The sequence below is a fragment of the Tachyglossus aculeatus genome, chromosome X3 (genome assembly GCF_015852505.1).
Source record: "Tachyglossus aculeatus isolate mTacAcu1 chromosome X3, mTacAcu1.pri, whole genome shotgun sequence".
NCBI lineage: Eukaryota > Metazoa > Chordata > Mammalia > Monotremata > Tachyglossidae > Tachyglossus > Tachyglossus aculeatus.
The window spans coordinates 26,057,771-26,080,484 of record NC_052099.1 but is presented as its reverse complement, the minus strand read 5'-3'; the positions used below and the strand labels follow the sequence as shown (position 1 = coordinate 26,080,484).

At 41.1% G+C, this 22,714-nt stretch overlaps 1 protein-coding gene across 1 annotated transcript in view; it reads left to right on the top strand.

The window, feature by feature from the left end:
- ADCY2 (adenylate cyclase 2) overlaps window positions 1-22,714 on the top strand; it is a 269,135-nt gene that overhangs the window by 148,837 nt on the left and 97,584 nt on the right. Inside the window, exon 4 of the mRNA XM_038770480.1 lies at window positions 315-464. Coding sequence (XP_038626408.1) covers window positions 315-464 — 150 coding nt within the window. The remainder of the gene's footprint in view (window positions 1-314; window positions 465-22,714) is intronic.

Sequence of the window (22,714 nt, the reverse complement as noted above, 5' to 3'; positions counted from 1 at the left end):
GGAGTCAGAAAGACCTGGGTTCTAATGTTGGCTCTGCCACTTGTCTGCTGCATTCATTACCAGTACCAAACTCACTCAACTCAAACTCCAACTCAAATAGCCTGGGAGGACACCACAATTCTGTATTTTAAACCCCAAATATCAAACACATTTAATGGCATTGGGATTTGAGGTGCAGAAAATAGGAGAGAATGGAAAGTCAAGAATAGGGAGACATGTCAAACAATTAGAAGATACAAGTATCTGATAGTGTAAATATGCCACTTGTGACTTTGTTCTCCTTTCAGCATGCTGTCCTTACTTTATTCATTTAGATCCTGGCAAATGTCATCATTTTTATCTGCGGAAACCTGGCAGGTGCATACCACAAGCACCTTATGGAACTTGCTCTTCAGCAGACGTATCAGGACACCTGCAATTGTATCAAGTCCCGTATCAAGCTGGAATTCGAGAAACGTCAGCAGGTAAGCTAACTCTTTGACCTTTCTGGGTTATGATTGTGGTTGTTGTAATATCATGTTCATTAATGACATTTATCAATCAATCCACACTTAGTATGTGCAGATCATTGTAAAATATAACAGAATCAGCAGCCATATTCCCTACCCATAATGAGCTTACAGTCTAGAAGGGAAGACAGACATTAATGTAAATAAATTTATGTCAAGTAATCTTAACCTCATGGTTCTGGATTTCCTTATATCTGAGAACACTGTCTCTTGTAAAACTGTCCAAAGGGAAATGTGTTTTTTGGCATTTTCCAATTCACTGTAGACATTCTTTCAAATACAATCTCTTTCATTTTTAATTTCCCCAAACCAACAATTAAAATGCAGTGAAGATGGGAGGTAGAGGACTCATATTTCGTTTTATGATTGATTTTTCTGGTATTGTGACAATCACAACGTGTTAATAATATCCCTGATGGGACTATGAATTCTTCGGTCTCAGTCAACACTTCATTGTGTGATAGTATAAATGCATATCGCATAATTAGCCTGAAAATAGATCAGAATACAAATGTGATTGAACTTGCCTTGCCCACAATTTAAACTTAGTTCAGTTTTGTTTTCATCAGTGACTTAATAATAAGAATTGTGGTCTGTGTTAAGTGTTTGCTATGTGCCAAGCATTGGGCTAAGCACTGGGGTGGATACAAGTTTATCAAGTTGGCCACAGACAGTGAGCCCCAAGTGGGACAGGGACTAAGTTGAAGGGGAGAATAGGAATTGAATCCCCATTTTGCAAAAGAGGAAACTGAGGCACAGAGACGTTTCAAGATCACACAGCAGGCAGTTGGCGTAGCTGGGAATAGAAATCAGGTCTTCAGACTCTCAGTCCCCTACTCTTTCTGTTAAGCCATGCTGCTTTGTTGAACACGCTTCCTGCTTCCCCAAAGAGCCTTGCCTCATAGATAACTCCCATCATCATTGAAATTTATGGAGCATCCACAGGGCATATCCATCAATCAAAGGTATTTATTGAGAGCTTACTGTCTGAAAAACATTGTATTAAGTGCTTAGGAATGAACAGTAAAATAGAGTTGGTAGACAGTGCATTGCACTGCATTAGACATCCCTAAAATTCATAGTAACATGGGTTAGAGGGAATGTCAGCACTTAGGGAACTAAGAAATTTAGCCAAAAATCTTAGAAATGGTCGATGAAATTCCATGAGCTCCCCAAAGATGTCCTTGACAAGGCTCTGTAGAATCATTACCCAGAAAAAATGGTGTCCTTCTTGAGATCTCAGTGAGTTTACAGTGGTAGTAGGAACGCTAGTACGACTGAAGATTCAATAAGGATGGGACAGGATAGGATAGGGAGCAGCATGACCCAGTGGGAAGAGCATGGGCCTGGAAGACAGTCTAATCCCAGCTCTGCCACTTGTCTGCTCTGTGACCTTGGGGAAGTCACTTACATCTCTGGGTCTCATCTGTAAAATGGTGATTACGGCTGTAAACCTTATGTGAGACAGGGGACTCTGTCCAACCCGATTATCTTGTACCTACCCCAGTGCTTCATTCTTGGCCCATAGTCAGCATTTTAAAAATACCAAAAACTATATAAAAATTTAGAAATCAAATAAACAGCACTGCACTGGACTCTGTAGCGCTTACAGCACTTGGAAAAGGTCAGTGCTTGGACTCTGTTAAAATGAAGATGGGAAAAGAAAAGTGAAATTTATTGTGCATCAAATCACATCTCCTTCCCGAAGTCTCCCCTGGTTATTCTCTCATAATAATAATAATAATAATAATAATGATAGCATTTATTAAGCGCTTACTATCGTGTCTTCCCAAGTATTCCTTCATTCATTCATTCAATCGTATTTATTGAGCACTTACTGTGTGCAGAGCACTGTACTAAGCGCTTGGGAAGTACAAGTTGGCAACCTATAGAGACGGTCCCTACCCAACAATGGGCTCACAGTCTAGAAGGGGGAAGTACTGTATCACCTCTGCTTTGGGCCCTCATTCCATAAGCACTGAAGTATTTGTCCCCACTCTCACCCTCAGCAATTTAAACTTTATCTTTCCCCCACCTATAATTTACTCTAGTGTCTGTCTCCCCTGCTGGGCTGTAGGCTCACTGATGGTAGCGATTGTGTCTGTTAAGTCTGTTGTATTCTCCTAAGTGCCTAGTACAGAAGTAAGTGCTCAGTAAATACAGTTGATTGAATGATTGATGGATGGAAGACTCAATTCTTTGGTAGAGGAGAGCAGGTAGATGAAACTGTATTTAGATGTTTGCACTCTATTTTCACATAAAGTTTTTTAGAACCTGAGAACATTGCATATGTTGGAAACATAGAGAAGCAGCGTGACTCAGTGGAAAGAGCACGGGCTTTGGAGTCATAGAGGTCAGGGGTTCAAATCCCTGCTCCGCTAATTGTCAGCTGTGTGACTTTGGGCAAGTCACTTAACTTCTCTGGGCCTCAGTTACCTCATCTGTAAAATGGGGATTAAGACTGTGAGGCCCCCTGGAACAACCTGATCACCTTGTAACCTCTCCAGCGCTTAGAACAGTGCTTTGCACATAGTAAGCGCTTAATAAATGCCATCATCATTATTATTAAACATCTACTCGACCACTCCACTAGCTTCTTAACTATTTAGTGTCACTGTACTCAGATGTCTCCAGCAATTTCCTTACACATTTGGCTTGTTTCTTTTTCCTTCTTTCCCATGCATACTTTGGGGCACTACCAGAGCTATCCAGTGAGATTTTATGCTCACTCCTAGGGATGCAAATCCAACAGCTCTTAACCCCTGCTTCCATTATTGCTACTGCAATGTCCCGCTCATCATGACCACCCACATTTAAGTTTCCCAAACTACACCAAGCTTCCTCTTTTCTGAGGCAAATGAGAGGGTGGTTTTGCTAATAAAGATAGCCTTAGAATAAAACGTAATTTTCTCAAAGATGCATTTTTATGGGGAACCTTGCCTCATGAGCAGACCGTGAAAGACAAACCAATCCAAACTTGATTTTCACATTTTACTGAGCAGGAAAACAAATGCACAGTGGCAATGTCTGGTGGGCCGGGCATTCTTAATAGCATCTCTCTCACAAAGTTCACCGCACCTCCTTCATTTTAAGGGTGGGCCTTATGTATTTTCTGATATTGTCCTTAGAGAGACTTGGCAGTCTGCCTATATAAAATAGGCCTCAATCCTGACATTCCTTTCTAGCTGAGATGAGCTGATGTATTTCTCCCTGGAATGTAACAGCGATCATTGCTGAGTTGATGAGGCATTGATGCAGACTGAAATGGGCCAGTCTCTTTTCCCTACGGGCTGAGGATGTCTTTCTGCGTGAATGAAAGACGTATTTGCTTTCGATATGATGACAAGTCCCTGCCTTCTGGGTCGCTCTTTGTATTTGGGGACTAAGAAGCTAGCAAGTTTCATTTTTCCTTAGTTGCAATGTGTGTGTGTGTGTGTGTGTGTGTGTGAGAGAGAGAGAGAGAGAGAGAGAGAGACAGACAGACAGACAGACAGAGAGTATGCTTGCTTGCCATTGTTGCATACCATACTTCTCCAGCTTCCATTCAATAGCAATTGCTTCCCAGATAGTTTGAGCAATTGATCAGTTTGTAGAATAGTCTGAACAGTAGCCTACATACAGCTAGAGTGAGTTCCAAGTCAGGTGCAAATCTCTTCCTGGAGTGATGCCATATGAAGCCAAAGTTTGGGAAGTTATTCAGGGAAAGGAGCCCCACCCCATCCTTCCTCATCCAACACTTTCCATTTTATTTTTTTTTTATGGCATTTGTTAAGTGCTTACTACGTGCCAGGCTCCGCACTAAGCACTGGGGTAGATGCAAACTATTCAGGTTTGCATGTGCATGGCCCACATGGGGCTCACAGTCTTAATCCCCATTTCACAGATGAGGGAACTTGGATGTCTTGCATCCATCTCCCCATCTAGGCAAGAAGACACCCAAATCATCCCAGACAGATGGCTTACCTATTATTAGAGAAACAAGGACAATTCTACAGTCACTGTGTCCCAGTCCCATTTCTGAGAACCCACCTTGTTTAACTGAATGAATCCCCATTTTATCCCTATTAGGTCCCTTACATTGCAGGACTTAAACTGCACCTTCTCCAAAATGGTGTTACTTTTCTGTTTTTCAGAAATAACGTATTCCTTCACAGTTCTCACCTTTTATGGAAATGACAGTGCTACATTACAGTTCATAAAAATGAAAGCAAGCAAAGGACTTTGTATAGTTCTGTAGATTAAACAATACTCCTGTCAGCCCTAGCAGTTTTTCTTCCGCTGCTAGAATGAGCACGGTAGAACTATTAGCGGTGTTCTGGTGAATCATATTTGCGTAGGCATATTTGTAATGAAAAACATCAATACATTTCCTCTGGGACAAAATATTAGTTGGGAATATAGAAGGGAATGTTTGTTCTATTATGAACAGCATAGCTGTATGTCAGTGGTGAATTGAAAACTTGAAATCATCCTGACCCAGGAGTTTATCAAGATCTGTTGAGAATGTGCATTTCAACTAGTCTTTTCAAATCTTGGCTCCCAGATAAAATTGCGCTGACAATTGGCAGGGGTAAAATTCTTTAAAGTAGAGTTAGATTTTGACATTGATGAGAACAGTCGTTAGCATAATTACTATTTTGGTAATCTGCTGGTTATTCTGCAAAAACAGACTGAGAAGAGGATTGTTTGGAGGAATATGTTAAGAGTGGAGGAGCTTAAGAGTAACATAATATACAAAGAGACAAGTGTTGAAATCAGAAACCATCCCCTAAGAGGAGGCAGAATAATGATGGGCTTAGATTTGTGAGATTTTGGAAAAGTTACAAGTGGAATTTCAAACGCTTCTTTGAGAAACACAGCAAAACCCCTTCATTATAGGAGTAAAAGATTGGCAAATTTACTCTAAAAGGAATCTGAAATAAGTGAGTCGACTCCCTGAGCGTGAGCTTTGACAGAACTCTTGAAGCAGCTGACATCGATTGGAAAATTCTGAAAATTATTTCTTTTAATGTCGGCTTTTGTGTCCTAACCTACGCGTAAAATATGCATGAAGAATGGATTTTGTTTTCCATGGGTCTTCTCCTAGTATTTGATGCTGCATGAGTCAAAATCTCCGCTCCTGGCAGTAACATTATTTTATTTTTAAGTGGCAGATCAAATGGGAAATTGAAAAGCACGTGCCAAATGTATGTGAGTATCTACTGCAGCCCAGAGTACTATGAACACTGTGAAAAATGGGAGAGCATCCCAGAAAAAGGAATAGTGAAGAACGGAGATACGTAAAAGAAAAATGACTGATTGAGAGCCTTGAAGCCATGGTCTAGCTGTGAGATCTCAGGCCTGAGAGTCAGAAGGACCTGGGTTCTAATTCTGGTTCTGCCACTTGTCCGCTGCGTAACCTCTCCGTGCCTCTGTTTCCTCATCCAAATGGGGATTAGGACTGTGAGTCCCATACGGGCTGGCATCTACGCCAGTGCTTAGTTCAGTGCCTGGGACGTAGTAAGCACTTAACAAATACATAAAAAGGAGGTGGGCATTAATTACAGTGGTTAGTCTAATTGCTATGGGAAGTCTGGCACCTTTTCCTACCCTAAGATCTTGAAGAGCCATGACACGTTTGAATATTTGGATAATGAGGCCATAAACCTCAGAATATGAAAAGCTAGTCAGTAGGGTGTGAGATATAATTTCACCCCCAGGATGATTCAGTTAAGAATATATTTTTATGATTATTGCTCTTCACCAGGCTTCGGTTATGAAGTGCTTTAAATTTAATGAATCTTGACAGTATTCCTGTCCGGTCAATCAGTCAATCAATGAATAGTATTTATTGAGAGCTTCTTGTCGTGGAAACTTGGGAGGGGGACATGGTGGATGTAGTTCAGCCTTGAACTTGTTTCTGGGCTCAGTTTTGGCTTCTACGTAGAATGTTCATGAAGTCCCTAGTTCCGCTGTTTCGCTTTTTCCTGTTAGGTAAAGACACTTAGGTCCCTTGTGGGTACTTTCTCATCTTGATTTCAGTATGTGGGATTTCTGCAGATCATTTTCTGATCTTTCTTCCATGATCTGGGATTTAAAGAGCCTGGACACCTAAACTCCATAATATCAAGGTCAAAACAATCATTACGGTTCAGGTTTTCTAAGCGCCCAGTTGAAACTTAAGGTGATTTAATCCACTTGCGGTCAGAATGATGATCTAGGAAGCAATTTTTTCTTCAGACTGAAACAGGAAGTTTAACTGCTATAAACTTCAAACTACTGAGAGCTCTTGCTGCACGGGCAGTCTTGATTCAATCAATCAATCAGTCTGTTGAATGCTTACCTTATGCAGATCGCTGAAAGTGCTTGGGAGCGTTCAATACAATAAGGTTGGTAGACACAGTTCCCACGCTACAGTCTAGATGGAGACGCTGATGGTGGTTTTGCGTTCCATTTCCATTCTTGCTGCAGGAAGAGCAGAGGAAGGTTCCTACAACACATTTGAGGCTGTAGTCCTATAAAAAACAGATAATCTGGCCATATGAATAGCGAGTCATTTTGAACTGAACTGAAAGGAACAAATAGAGGAGCGGCGAGGCTTAGTAGATAGAGCACTAGCCTGGGATCCAAAGGATTGGGGTTCTAATCCCAGCCTGCCACTTTGTTGTGTGACCTTGGGCAAGTCACTGAACTTCCTCTGTGCCTCATCTGGAAAATGGGGATTAAGAGATTAGCCCCTTGTGGGGCAGGGACTGTGTCCAACCTGATAAATTTGTTTCTACACCAGCACTCAGAACAGTACTTTGCATATAGTAAGCACTTAACAAGTGCCATTATTATTATTATTTTTCCTTGTCCCCAATCCCATTGCCTCACAACATTCATCTCCTCTCAGCTAGGTGTAGAGGAAGGACGGAGAGGAGGTGGAGAGAGATTTGTGTCAAAGCCGCCACCCTTCCAGGGGACAGAGAAGGGGCGTATGGAGCCTTGGGAGGTTGTGTTGGTGCCATTGTGTCTCCAGGAGACAGAGAGGGAAAAGGGGGTGGTTTGGAGATTGCCGCCCTACTATGGGACAGAGAAGAGGCAGAGGGGGGTGCTCCGGAGGGTTGTGTTAGGACGACAGAGAGGTGACTCTGAGAAGGGTAGGAATGGGTCTCACCAGAAGGTCCTGTTTCCTTCTTCCCTGACTCTGTCTACTAGCAGTTAGGCCAGCGACTAAAGTTTAAACCACCTAGACGGTGGACGAAGAGGCCAGATAATCTAGAGTTTTATGTGCTTATCTTGGAGGACTTTACCAAATAGAAGGTCATTCTTCGTAATGGCAATAGTGCTTTGGGAGAGTCAGCCTTCTCCCTTGCCAAGGCAACCATCGCTGAACACAAAATTCGGAAAGGCTTCTTGCCTCCCGGGTGGTGGGGTTGGTGTAGGGGGCCGTGGCGGGGAGGAGGTGAGCTGCTGGCATTCCAGTTAAGAGATGTTTTTACACTTTAAGCACTGCTGTAGATGATTCCCACCCACTCTCTGCAGCAAACACCCAGGCATCCATTCAAAGAATAAGGAAAATGGCAAGGAGTTTTTGTTTTCATTGAATCTGTACGTACTTTGAAGGATGAAACAGTTTTATTTTCAAATAGTGAGAGTTGATAGTCGAGCAATATTAATATTTTTTGTACAGACAGTTTGATGGCTTCCAATAATGAGCAGTCATAATGCTGTTTCTCTGTTTTTAGACAAGAAAAGAAAGCATGGCTGTGTAACTGATACTTTTAAATATTCTCTCCTAGATAAAATCCCTCGGTGTGAGGAAATAATTGACTTACCTTGGATTTATATGTATTCAGAGTTATAAAGGGAATACATTTCAAGTTATCTCAGGAACATGACAGCCTAGGAAGAAAATTGATAATAACAATTTTGTATGATTTAAGGGAAATAATTTTGATGGAAGGCATGCTATCTTGAAATCTATGAAGCAAAGGGTTTCTGCTATTCAGTTACAGTAGCTGTTATATACATAGGTTCTAAAAATCATGGGCATTTGATAAGGACTCTTTGGTGAAGCTTATGAAGTTGGGAAAGGAAGGATTTTTTTTTAGAAGATAAGCCACTCTAACTTCTTGGATAAATCTAGTTTAATAAATAACAAAGAAAAAGTAGTTATAAAGAACTTCCCCAGCTGGAGTTGCTATCATTTGATATCCTGGGGTCAGAGAGGAGATTCTTCATTAAGAGAAATAGTTATCACAAAAGACATTTTATCTTTTCTCTATCGGTGACATATCTTAGAAATATAAAATGAAGCAGTCACATTGCTATCTTCGCTATTTCATAAATGTAGGTAATAAATGCGAAACAGGGATCTGCATGATATATTGTTTCCATATTATGTCTATCCACATAATAGGAATTTCATATAGAAATGAGCAGGAATGCGGTTGCTCTTGTGAATACATTATGTTTGCCTCTGGGAGCATGTAATGATTAGAAAACTTTGTCGAAATTAAACTGCACCAAATTGAGAGTAGTAAATTAACAAGTACCGAATGATTGAAAGCAACATGAGTTTCATTTACTGTGCACCCTGCTGATCAGGAATGAAGTTCTTGCAACATTTTCTGTTGTTCCCTGCTCCTTCATTCAGGGAAAGGAATACTGTGAGTTTACTACTGCTAACCAAGGAAAAGAGTGCCAAGTTCGTATATCTAGGGATCCTGGGTCCTAAAATGGAAGCTAAGATCCTGAGAGTTGCCAACGGTCCAAAGAAATGTTGAATTTGTCAAACTTGTCCCAGCCCTCTAAACTATAGCCCCAACCCAGAGATGCAAGAGAGCTGTTGAAATAATCTAGGTGCAGTGTGAAGACACATAGGATGTTTGGCAATGTGAGAATTGAATGGAAGGGAATTGAGGAGTAGAAGGTCTACTGTGAGTTAGGCTAGAGAGAGCCCTGATATCAGTTGTTTAGCTCCAGTATTGAGGAGCTCACATTCCCCGGTCTCCTCAGGGAGCAGGAAGATGAAACAGCCAATTTCCTTTCTCACCTGAGCTGTGGGTTTTCTTGGTTCGAAAGAAGTCTGGATTTAGCCCTGACCGAAATACCTCCTCTGCTCCTTTCTTAATCTGTTTTACCTCTCGCATATTTCTCTCCCTGGCTGACCTCGGATAACAGCGGGAACTCACCTCATCTAGCATTCACACTTGTCTTTTCCAGCAGAGCTACATTGGAAATGGCCAGGTTAAAACTCTACTCCAATCTCTACCATTTTTAGATTGTAGAGGGCAGGGACTAGGTCTAAAACTCATCTGTGTATTCTCTTCCAGGATGTAATACAGTGTTCTGCACATTTAACAAGTACTATTACTATACCCATCTGCTTCTGTCCTGGAACTCAGTCAAGAAAATCTTAGTCTCTCAGAATATCCCTCTTCAGGGCATCGCCTGCACACAGACTTCTCGGGTACAACCGGGAAATGTTTATTAGTCCTTCTGAAGGCCTTGTTTGAAATGCATTCCAAAGCCACAGATCATAACGAAATTCCATTCAAGCAATAGGAGACTAGGCATCAATCTCTTTGAATACAAGTGCAATATACTGCATTCTCAATGTTCAGCCTCTTCAGATGTCACGAAGCATATGATTTAAACCCATATATTGTACTCTCCCATGAGCGTAGTACGGTGCTCTGATTATAGCAGGGCCTCAATAAACACCACTGAGGTGACTTATTTCACTGCCCAGAAAAACCACGCTGTGTTTAGCATTGCATCAACGCTGAAGGATAAACCAAGTTCCAGCACCATATTGTTGATGATCCTATCTTGCTCTTTGATGTAGAAGATGGAGATGAAACAGTTCAATTTACCATACAGATCTCACAGTTAAATAGAAGCTTTGTGAACTTCATTTTGGTTTAAAACAGGGATTGCCACGTTATTATCTCTCTCTGTCAGTCTCCAACTCTTTATCTACCCTAACACTTGGTATGGTGCTCGGAATATGGTAAGTGTGTAAGAAATATCACTCTTACTGTGATCCGGCAGGGCATGCTGGACTTCATGATTTATTTCTCCATTTCTTTGTTTACGTGAATATGGTCAGAAAGGTTTCCACCCTGGTAACAGCAAAAAAAGATAAGTTAAGCTCTGCAAAGCAAAGGCACATAATAATGCTGAAGTGCAAGGGCAAGAATATATTCGGGAAAAATACCATTTTCCTTAGATGGCAAATCGAGCATATTAACTAGATTGTAGAGTAACAGCATGGGGTAGTGGATAAAACACGGCTTTGGGAGTCAGAAGGTCATGGGTTCTAATCCCAGCTCTGCCACCTGTCTGTTGTGTGACCTTGGGCAAGTCACTTTACTTCTCTGGGCCTCAGTTACCTCATCTGTAAAATGGGGATTAAGACTGTGAGCCCCCCATGGGACAACCTGATTACCTTGTATCTAACCCAGTGCTTACAACAGTGTGTGGCACATAATAAGCACTTGACAAATACCATACTTATTACTATTATTAATTTGAGGGAGATCAACCTACCAGAGCTTCTGGATTTGTATGTTCAGAAGCAGCGTGACTCAGTGGAAAGAGCCCGGGCTTTGGAGTCAGAGGTCATGGGTTCAAATCCCAGCTCCTACAACTGTCAGCTGTGTGACTTTGGGCAAGTCACTTAACACAGATGACTTGACAACCTGATCACCTTGTAACCTCCCCAGCGCTTAGAACAGTGCTTTGCACATAGTAAGTGCTTAATAAATGTCATCATTATGGTTATTATTGAGTGAATTATGTTAATAGCTGCAAGCTCAGGAATTGTGAATGATAAATAACTATGTATAGGAAGAGGACAATCCAAATTATTTAATGTCCTTGATGGTGTACTTTTCACGAGCGTCTCCCCAAGGCTCTGGACAAAGCAGGGAGGGAGAGGCAGGGCTGCAGCAACCAAAGAGACAGCCCCTAGCAGGACAGCCCCTTCCCACCTCAGGCCTTGACACTGCCCTTGTTTCCCCCCTTTGCTACCCCCATTATCCCACTCCCAACACCCACCATACCATAACTGAGTTGAGGCCTGACTGGTGAGGGGAGAGACGTGTTCTCTTGCAACGGGTTCAAAGGCACTTTGCCATCCCCTTGAATTGTCAACGTCTTTCATGGTGAATTGTACTAAGCACAAGCATGACAGAGGGTGAGGGAGCTGTTGTACATGCACCGATTGTAATTCAGCACAAGCCTCCTGCTCTGCTCCTCTCAGATATCATTTTAATAATCTTAAAGAATTGTTGTGGAAATCAGATGATATGCTTGAAGAAATTCTCCCTTGAATAAGGCCTACCTACGCTGCTAAAAATGGGGAATGAAACGAGGGGCTGGAGACAGGTGGCTCTTCCCTCCACTGCCCTTAAGAGTGAGATGTGGTCTCCTCAGGAGCTCCAGATGGGAGTATCAGGTCCAGGAGTTGTGGTAGTTATTATTATCATTATTATCTTTATCATTCTTATTATTATTATCATCACCAGTGGTTTTGTTAAGCACTTCCTCTGTGCTAACACTGGGGTGGTTACAGACACAAGCCCTGTGTGATATGGAGTTCCAGGGCTGTGGGAAGGAAAACAGGATCTACTCTCCGTTTTACGGATGAGGAAACTGTGATATAGAGAAGTTAAGTAACTTGCCCAGGGTCACATAGCAAGAAAGTGGCAGAACTGAGAATAGAAACTGTGTCTCCTCACTCACAGTCCTGTATTCCTTCCCCTAGGCCACGCTGCTTCTCTACTTCAGTAATACTTTGGAATTATCTCACCACTTTCCACTGAAGAATCTATCGATTTTCTTTTCAGAAAGCCTTTCAAATAATGTCATCCTTAATCCTTACTGCTGCTGGGATTAGCATTCCCATTTTAAATGGGAAACCTGAAGTACACCGAGAAGGCATAAGAATGGTAGAAACTTGAGGAGGAATGTGTAGCTCCATATTCATAAAGACCATAAGTAACTGATTGGGGCCCAAGTGAAAATAACCCACCTTCCTAATCCCAGACCTGGGCTGCTACAGAGACAGTATTGCCAGGCTCTAATTCATATTCAAAATATAAATATATTCACTTTGAGTCCTCACCATACTAGAGAGTTTACACTTCTTGCTAGGTATTCAAGTTATTATTACACTGTTAAGAATCCCCATAAGACAGAGTAATTCGGACAAGTTCTTTAAATAGAACATATTAAGAAATCTCTTGTTAGGAAAAACAAGACCATAATATGAATACTTTGGCTAGAAGAAAAACAGTATGCATCAAGGTCTTTATAACCAACTTGAATCATTTTAGTGCAGTGGGATTCCTAGGAAAATAGAAGTCAGATTAATTCCAACAGGACTTATTTCTGAACTAAAATAGGTGATTTGAATAAAACTAATCTGAATGGTAGAACAGCACTAGAAATGTTTACAAGTTAGGGTTTGTTTGTACTGCAGAATCAATTAATCCATGGTATGTATTAAGTGCTTACTATAGTAGTATCCTAAGAATTTGGGAGATTACAATAGAATAGAGTTCTGGGCTTACAACACTTCTCTAAAATTTTCTCTTTAATTCAATATATACATATCTATGAATTATTTTCACTTTAACTCCACCTCCTATTGGGGAGGACAGGCTGAAGACTGTAGGGTATAGCCATCATTTACTGATGCTGTTTGAAGGAACTGTATTAGAGGAGCAAGGAATAATCTTTATGTGCAATGATGTGAAAGGGATTATTGGTCACCCTCAGATCTTTTCAGTCACACTCACACACATGGATGGATTTTCACCAGTAGTAATACCAACTCCAAAAACAAAGATGAATGTTTCTGAAGATCTTCATCTTTGAGGTTGACATATGACATGAATCATAATAACTGGCACTGTACTAAGTTCTTATAAAATATAAACAGATCAGACAAAGTCCCTGCCCAACTTGGGGCTCACTATGTGTTCTGTGTGTGTGTACATCAATCGTATTTATCATCAATCGTATTTATTGAGCGCTTACTATGTGCAGAGCACTGTACTAAGCGCTTGGGAAGTACAAATTGGCAACATATAGAGACAGTCCCTACCCAACAGTGGGCTCACAGTCACACATGTGTACATGTGTGTATACACATTGTGACTATATATATGTATCACTAAACCCTATCTGCTTTTAACCTTAGTTGAGGACAAATCTGGTTCAGAATTTCCAAGCAGGTAATTGGGGTTGACAGAACGTACAGAATTCTATCGAAATACAAGCAGCATGCCATTTATTTTATCATAGTTGAATAGAATATACTGTTATTCTTATGACATTGTTTTTCAAACATGTAGATTAGCTCACACATCTCATTCTGAATCTGTCAACCTGAGTGGGATAGGAATTGGTACATGTTAAATTTGATTCTCTTGGTTGGGGAAAAGTGCAAAAAAAAATCTGTCTTCCCAAACCACAGATGCTGAAGAAAAAGAAGAAGCAGCTCCCTCCATCCTAACTCCCATCTCCTTTCAAAATGCTCTGAGGTTTTAAGCCTGTCTACCTTTCTTGCACTGCTGTGTCCTAGATAGAAGACATTTCTGATCCCAGAGGTAGAATTATAGGCATTTTGATCTACAGAGTGCCGTGGTAGAGTAGCCTGTGCCCTCAGGCTTTTCAGATTCTGTCTAGGCACCAAACATCAGGGATTGCAATCACCTGAGATTGTCTCTGATGGTTATGGATTTCTCCCACGAGGAAGAGAATTAAGCTCATTTTAGAAGAAGATTTGCTTTGTGCCAAAATGGTACCTGAATCTAGTTATTTTATATGCTGGTCTGCGTTAGCTGAATGTACGCCCAGGTTTTTGAAGTCAGAGCCAACTTACTCACTCATCTACTTGATTGAAAATAGCTGGAGTTTCCTAAGAAGCTTGTTCAAATGAAATCTGCTTCTACTCGTGATTTCCAAATGAATTTTTAACTACTTCTCCAGTTTATGTCTTTGCACATTTTCCAAAATAGATGAGTCCTAATTATTTTTTCCCCTCCTTCAAAAACTCCTTAGAATATATGTCTTCCCTTTCCCCATTCAGGCAATGCACTCCCTGAATCCTAACATTCAGTCCTAATGTTATTTTTGTTCTCTGAACTCTACCCTTGGTCATATTTCATTTCTCTTAATCCACTCACTCCTTGTCTTGGAACAGGGTAGATAAATACCAAATAATATCAGCAGAGTTTCTTTTACTTTTATTGAACTTGAGCTCCCCCATAAATGTTTAATAAAAGTGTTTTTTGTTGGTATAGAAAGCATCTTTGTGAAACCTCACAGGTGTGAAAATTTTTCACCTACAGTTGTCAGGGGGAAAGGTCCCATAATTTCATCACTTGCAGTATGGAGGAAGAGGAACAAACAAATCTGTAGACTTACTTCTCACAGCTAGAGTGATTTATTGTAGCTTAAACCTTCAAATAGCTAACTAATGTGATGGAAAGTAAGAAGAAATCAGGGAGAGAGAAGGAAGCAGAAAGCTAACATTCTAAGAGCATCTGCACCATTGCCTTCATTGACATAGCTGATAAATCCATACTTCAGCAATGAGGTGAAGGGACTGCATTTAAATGAACTTTTTAGTTAAAGAATGGTTTATTAGAAACAAGAGCAGAATGGTAATGGTACCGAATTAGAGTTTATTGCTCTGAATTAAGTTGAGAAATTTTCTTCAATTGCAACTTTATAGTCTTAATCCTTTCACTTTTTCAAAATTAATCTATCTGATAATCTCTCTTGCAAAGCTGTTTGCTTATTTTTTTGTGATACTATTAGTGAAAAGTTAACTGGATTGACACTGTAGCCAAGATATATCCCCTTTGGTTCTGAAGTTACCTAGTAGTGGTATTAGTATTTATTAAGTGCTTACTGTATGCAGAACAATGTGCCAAACATGGGGGAAAAACACACAGGGGGGAATTAAACAAAGTCTTTGTACCTAGTAGGGTTCATATTATTCTTTAATTGATATCTCTTTTACCTTATCATTGGCTTAGTTACAGATCTTGACTAGAACATTTTTTCCTCTCAAAAAACATTCTTTGTAGTTAAGGCAATCATTGTTTCTAATGTTATTGTAAAACTCAACTTCCTTCAACTTGGCATAATTTTGTTTGCTACTCTCTTCACCGCACATGGAGGACCAGTAGAATTCTATCATCATCCCTCACTGAAACTCTTGTGTGTAGGGCAAACCCTTGCATCATTCCTACCACACATGAGAAGGGCCAAGTGAGAATACTGGATCAATTGGGTTCTCTTTTTCCCTCATTTATTTTCTTGGAGGAAACTAAATGTCTCCTCTTCTATTCCTTAATCCCTCCCTCATCTCACAGGGGTGTGAGTGTCAGTGATGAAATGTGTCTGCCTGGAGTGGAGAAAGATAGCCAGAGTGAAATGAGTGAAAACAGCAGTAAAGCGAAGGGAATCTGCTCAGTGGAGAGCCTTGAAACTTGTGGTCAAAAGTATGAATTTGCCTTGAACAGTAACCAGACATCAGAGTAGACTTCCAAGTAGGGAAATGTCATGACCAGATCAGCGATTGTAGATGACTCTTCTGTAGAATCTAGAAAGATAGGGGCAGCTGGAAGAGGAATAATAACAATAGGAAGGAGACCTGGAAAGAAGCTGGGAACAGGGTTCAGTTGGAGGCTATGGTGGGAGATGAGATGGGATGGAACCACACTACTCACTGAAGAAAATTCAGCCACCTTCGTGAGGGAGAGCAGGGAATGCAAAAGGGAGCTATGAAAGATGCTAAGGTGATGATGATGGTATTTGTTAAGTGCTTATGTTGTGTTTAGCACTAAGTGCTGGGGCAGTTCCAAGATAATCAGGTCCCCTTTGGGGCTCACGGTGTTAATCCCCATTTTACAGATGAGGTAACTGAGGCACAGAAAAGTTTCCCAAGGTCACCCAATGGACAAGTGGCGCAGCCAGGAATAATACCCAGGTCATTCTGACTTCCAGTCCGGGTCCAGGTACAGGTGCTTGGGCCCTATTTAGGAAAAATGGAAGTTCATGTTGGTTTATCATTTCTGGAGTCTGCTGGATAAATGCAAAATATGATATAGATGGTGCAGATCAAGAATTAGGTTGAATTCTTTCCTGCAAATTGACCCAGAGATTTTGCCTTTACCTTCAATTGCTGCTAACAGTTGTGGCAACTGTGAGAAGTGTGTACCCTGCTGAAGAGAGCAGTCAGGTGCCCTGAGTTCTAATCCTGACTCCACCACTTACTGGCTGTGTGACCAGGAGCAAGTCCCTTAACTTCTCTGTGTTTGTTTTCTCACCTCTTTTCTCTTCCCCTCAGACTGTGAGCCCCATGTGGAACAAACAAGGTCTGTGTTTGATCTGATTATCCTGTGTTTTTACCCTGGCATTTAGGACACAATAAGCTGTACCTCTATCATCCTTAAAATTATTGCTGTCAGAAAGCTCTGTACGTTCATTCTGGACCACTCACTGAAGAGTGAGCGGAGTGGGTTGTTTTAGCCAACTACTCTGATGCATCAATATGGCTCTTTCTAAATGATAGCCATGAATTGATCTATTCTTTCTTGCAGTGAAAAACAAATGTGGACAAAATTCCAGGGGAAATTTAGGACCACAGAATGAGATAATATGCAGTTGAAAGAATGGTTTCTTGCTGATTCATGTATCAGGGCTCCGTGCTAGAAAAGTCTATGAAAGAATTGGCTCAAGAATACAAAATTAATACTTTGACTTCAACCTTACTGTGCCCGATAGCGAGAAAGCAGCGTTCCCTTGGTGGATGTAGTTATATTGTTCCACTTTCCTTGTGTACCTGATCCCACTTCTTCCAAATCCAGCAGAATAGGAAATGAAGAGGCAGAGCCCAGTACAAAGGAAAAAAGAATATTCCAGGTTGACTAGTCCCCAGTTTGTGCTTTCATTAGCCTGACAGATAGTTAATCCAATCTGGGGAGGTGACACCCCTTGCCATTTTGCTTTCTCTGTCAGCGTTAGGACAGAATGAATAACTTTAGAGATGATTTTGTTTAATGAATTTTACACAGCCAGAGTTATAAAGGAGTTACCCACATATGTATCCCCTTTGGTTTGAAGGTCACAGAGCTTCAGGGGCATCTTATAGCCCATTATTACTCTGGACACCAGGTGAACTTGGAATTCCCTGTTTTGAATACTCAGTTGTTTGCAAACCTCCTTGCAGTTCTGTAGAGATCAAACTCAAAGTCACTCACAGAGATTTTTCTTATTGGAAACAGCAGCAGAACCTGGTAAATGCATTGAGCTAAGTCAGTTTCTGCAATCATAAGCTGCTGTTCCTGAGAGGGCAGCAGTCTATTAGAAATTGAACCAGTTTTTAATTAATATTTTCACTTTATCAGATTGCCTTTCACGTGGCACTTATTCTCTATTGAACCGTAGGACACTTCAGTCATTCTGACAGCACAATCCACTCTTTCACTTTGCCTTTCCTAAGTGTGGTTGGATGCCCTTTCAGTCATTTTAAACAGATAGAATCTCTTCAAAGGGAAAACTTCTGTCACCCAGAGGCCATCCGCTTCACCATGGATCAGGATGACTAAATGCTATCATTTCTATTGCTGGTTTGAGACTGCTAGCAAGTTGTCTATGTCTCGGTGTAGGAAAAATGAAATGTTCAATATTAGAAACCACTCAACTTCTCTGATTTAAGGACAAAAAAAGAGTAACTCCAAAGCAGTTACACCGAGCGGACTTTATTTTTTTGTTTATTTTAGTTTTTAATAGTATTTTGTGGAATACAGTTCCAATGAAATAATATGCAATGTATTAAACTTTCCCAACAGCATTGTAATTTAAGACAAGAAATGGCAAGAAGCAGGGTATCAATTATGTTTGGTAAATCTTTTCAGCTAATCAAGCACTTTGAATTGTTCTGAGTCACTTTCTAATTGTTAAATATTTTTATTGGTTCATTTTTCTTGAATTGCAAATGGAAAAATGTTTGATAAATCAATATCGGTATACTTGCCTGATTTGCATTCTACATCCTGAAAACCCATGCTATCCTGGGCCGAAATGTTACTTTCTGATTTTGGATAGCAAATCGTGCTAGTTAGTCCTTAAATGTCCATATTCTGGGTGCTCCCATTGTAACAGTTCACCTATGGAACAACAAATGATAGAACAGAGTCATTGCCGTAATGCTTTCCCAGTAGTACAAACGCTGTTGAACATGCAGTTAGTTGTATAATGGTACGGTATTTTTTTATGGTACATAGTAAGTGCCGGGCACTGTATTGACTCCTGGGGTGGATACAAGCTAATCATATTGGACATAGTCCATATACCACAAGGAGCTCACAGTCTTAATCCCCTTAATCCCCTCCTCCCCCCCGCCCTACCTCCTTCCCCTCCCCACAGCACTTGTATATATATTTGTACAGATTTATTACTCTATTTATTTTACTTGTACATATTTACTATTCTATTTATTTTGTTAATGATGTGCATATAGCTTAATTCTATTTGTTCTGACGACTTTGACACCTGTCCACATGTTTTGTTTTGTTGTCTGTCTCCCCCTTCTAGACTGTGAGCCCGCTGTTGGGTAGGGACAATCTCTATATGTTGCTAACTTGTACTTCCCAAGCGCTTAGCACAGTGCTCTGCACACAGTAAGCGCTCAATAAATGCGATTGAATGAATGAATGAATTAAGCGCTTACTAGGTGCAAGACACTGAACTGAGCACTGGGGTAGTGATGGTAACTGGCCCAAGCGCACACGGCAGACAAGTGGCAGAGCTGGGATGAGAACTGAGAACCCAGATCCTTTGGACTCCCAGGTTTATTCTCTATTCACTAGGCCACACTGCTTCTCTTAAGCAGTGTAACTGAGGTAACTGAGGCACAAAGCAGTTAAGTGACTGGCCCAAGCTCACATGGCAGACAAGTGGCAGAGCTGGGATGAGAACTGAGAACCCAGATCCTTTTGACTCCCAGGTTTATTCTCTATTACTCTATTTATTTTACTTGTGCATATTTACTATTCTATTTATTTTGTTAATGATGTGCATCTAGCTTTACTACTATTTATTCTGATGACTTGACACCTGTCCACATGTTTTGTTTTGTTGTCTGTCTCCTCCTTCTAGACTGTGAGCCCGTTCCTGGGTAGGGACCGTCTCTATATATTGCCAACTTGTACTTCCCAAGCCCTTAGTACAGTGCTCTGTATACACAGTAAGCACTCAATAAATACAATTGAATGAATGAATGAATGGTGGAACTGGGCTAGCCTCATCTTCCTTGCTGAGAGAGATCTAAATCTATGTGGAACAGCAGCATGTTAAGAAATCTCCTGGGATAATTTTTTTTTTTTAAATATTAAAAGCTTTCTGAAGAGAGGAGAAAGACTCTAGAGACCTAAGAAGGCATCCCTACCATTCTAAGTATTATGCCTGGAAATGCTAATAGAATTGGAATGAAAAGCAGAGTGGGCAGTGATCCCAACATACACAAACACCCGCCTGAAAATGTCTGACTGCCAGATGTGTTTGTATTCTGCTGAGATTCATAGGCCGTGAGCTTAATTCAACCAGTGGACAAGGGACTGGGATTCAGCAGATTAGAAGACCCAGTTTGTACTGGCATCAGTAGCATGGAAAGAGCATGGATTTGGGAGTGAAGAGGCCCAAGTTCTAATCCCAGCTCTGCTACCTGTCTGCTGGGTGAACTCAGGCAAGTCACTTAACTTCTCTGTGCCTCAGTTCCCTCCTCTGTAAAATGTGAGCCCCAAGTAGGACCTGACGATCGTGTGTCTACCCCAGCACTTAATAATGATGGCATTTATTAAGCACTTACTATGTGCAGAGCACTGTTCTAAGCACCGGGGAGGCTGATACAAGGTGATCAAGTTGTCCCACGGGCCGCTCACAGTCTTAATCCCCATTTTACAGATGAGGGAGCTGAGGCCCAGAGAGGTAAAATGAGTTGCCCAAAGTCACACAGCTGACAATTGGCGAAGCTGGGATTTGAACCCATGACCTCTGACTCCAAAGCCCGTGCTCTTTCCACTGAGCCACACTGCTTCTTACAGTACTTGACACATAGAAAGTGCTTAATAAGTACCACAGTTATCATTATTATTATTGTCATTGTTCGTGCACAAAATCAAGTTAGTGTGATCAGTTATTGACAACCCGTCATTTCCATCTTGCTTAAGTGTTATCACTGATTGCCTCCTAAGATATCTGTTAAGTGAATCACGGGATCAAATAGAGTTCTTGCTATATGGTTAATATTGTAGGGACCAAATTATTTTGCATAAAAATATTAGTGTGTCTTTTTAAAGCCCACAGCCCCTACAATATGTTATTTCCTGTTTCTTCTGCTTGTAGCCAAATTAAAATCTGCAAACATAGCCAATAAGAGATAGAACCATATCACAGTTTTACCACAGATACTGGGAATGTGTTGACCAGCTCTGTTGTATTGTACAAGCGTTTAGCAGGGTGATCTGCACATAGTAAGTGCTCAGTAACCTAAGTGATTGATTGATTTTTCACAATATTGAAGAGAGCACTTTTCCAACCTCCTTTCAAGAAAATAGTTCCCGTAAAAGATCTCGACAAGTTTTCTGTAATTCTTTCATGCATGATCGAGCCCTTCAATCTCTGTGAAGAACATTGAGATTAATCTCATGCATTATCGAAACATATTCCTACTAAATACTTTTAATCTAAGAACTTAAAACCTCTTTTTCACAATTTTTTTCTCACCCACACAACATTTCTGGGAGCTGCATAGTTCAAATGTAAAAGTCTGAGTTTGCCCCCAAATAAGAACTGGATAGCTCTCCTAGAGAGTAATAATAATGATAATAATAACAATGATTTATTAAGCACTTACTGTGTGCAAAGCACTGTTCTAAGTGCTAGGGAGGTTACAAGGTCATCAGGTTGTCCCATGGGGAGCTCACAGTCTTTATCCCCATTTTACAGATGAGGGAACTGAGGCACAGAGAAGTGAAGTGACTTGCCCAAAGTCACACAGCTGACAATTGGCGGAGCTGGGATTTGAACCCATGACCTCTGACTCCAAAGCCCGGGCTTTTTCCACTGAGCCACACTGCTTCTCTGCTTCACTGCTGCCGAAGAGTCCTGCAGCATAGCCTATTAGATAGAACACAGGGCTGGGAGTCAGAAGGTGATGAGTTCTAATCCCGGCCCCACCACTTTTCTGCTGTGTGACCTTGGGCAAGTCACTTCACTTCTCTGTACCTCAGTTGCCTCATCTGTAAAATGAGGATTAAGACTGCGAGCTCTGTGCCAGGCAGGGACTGCGTCCAACCCGATTATCTTGTATCTGCCCCAGTGCTTAGAACAGTGCCTGGCACATAGTAAGTGCTTAATAAATACCACCATCATCATTATTATTATTGTTATTATTTTCCATCCCACCTGATGGAGTGAGGTGGGCAGGCACAAGTCCCAGAGTGGTCAGAGGAAGGAGTTCCCCTGGCATGGTGGGGTTTTGATGTCTATTCTAGAGTGAACATTGATTGTCCTTCCTGGCATCAGACACAAGATATATGACATCGCGTGTGTTTCATTAGATACGCCGTGCACCATTCATTCATTCAGTCATATTTATTGAGCGCTTACTGTGTGCAGAGCACTGTACTAAGCGCTTGGGAAGTACAAGTTGGCAATGTATAGAGACGGTCCCTACCCAACCAATGCATACAAACCATTTTTGTGGAAGTCCGCACGAGTCTCCTCAACCAAGAGGCTTCTTCTGGGGTGGGGGTGGCGGCAAGTAGCCCTGAACCCCCAACTTTCTCGAGGGCTTTTGTGTCGCCTTCCCAGGTCAGCTCAAAAGGTGAGCACGGAAATCACTTCTGAGCAAAAGGATTTAGCAGCTGAGGCCAAAGCAGAAGGAGGATGGAAGCTGAATTGAAAGAGCTCAACAAAGCACACATAATAATAATAATAATGATATTATTAATAATAACAATAATGGTATTTAAATGCTTGCTATGTGCCAGGCATGTACTAAGCACTGGGGTAAATATAATTGGGTTGAACGCAGTTGTATTTGCTTAAGGAAGTTACCTTTACCCCACCGACCCTTTTTGGGTGATCAACAAGAAAATAAGTCATCACTGACACTAGGCTGGCACCCGTCAGGGTCACCAGGCTCTTGT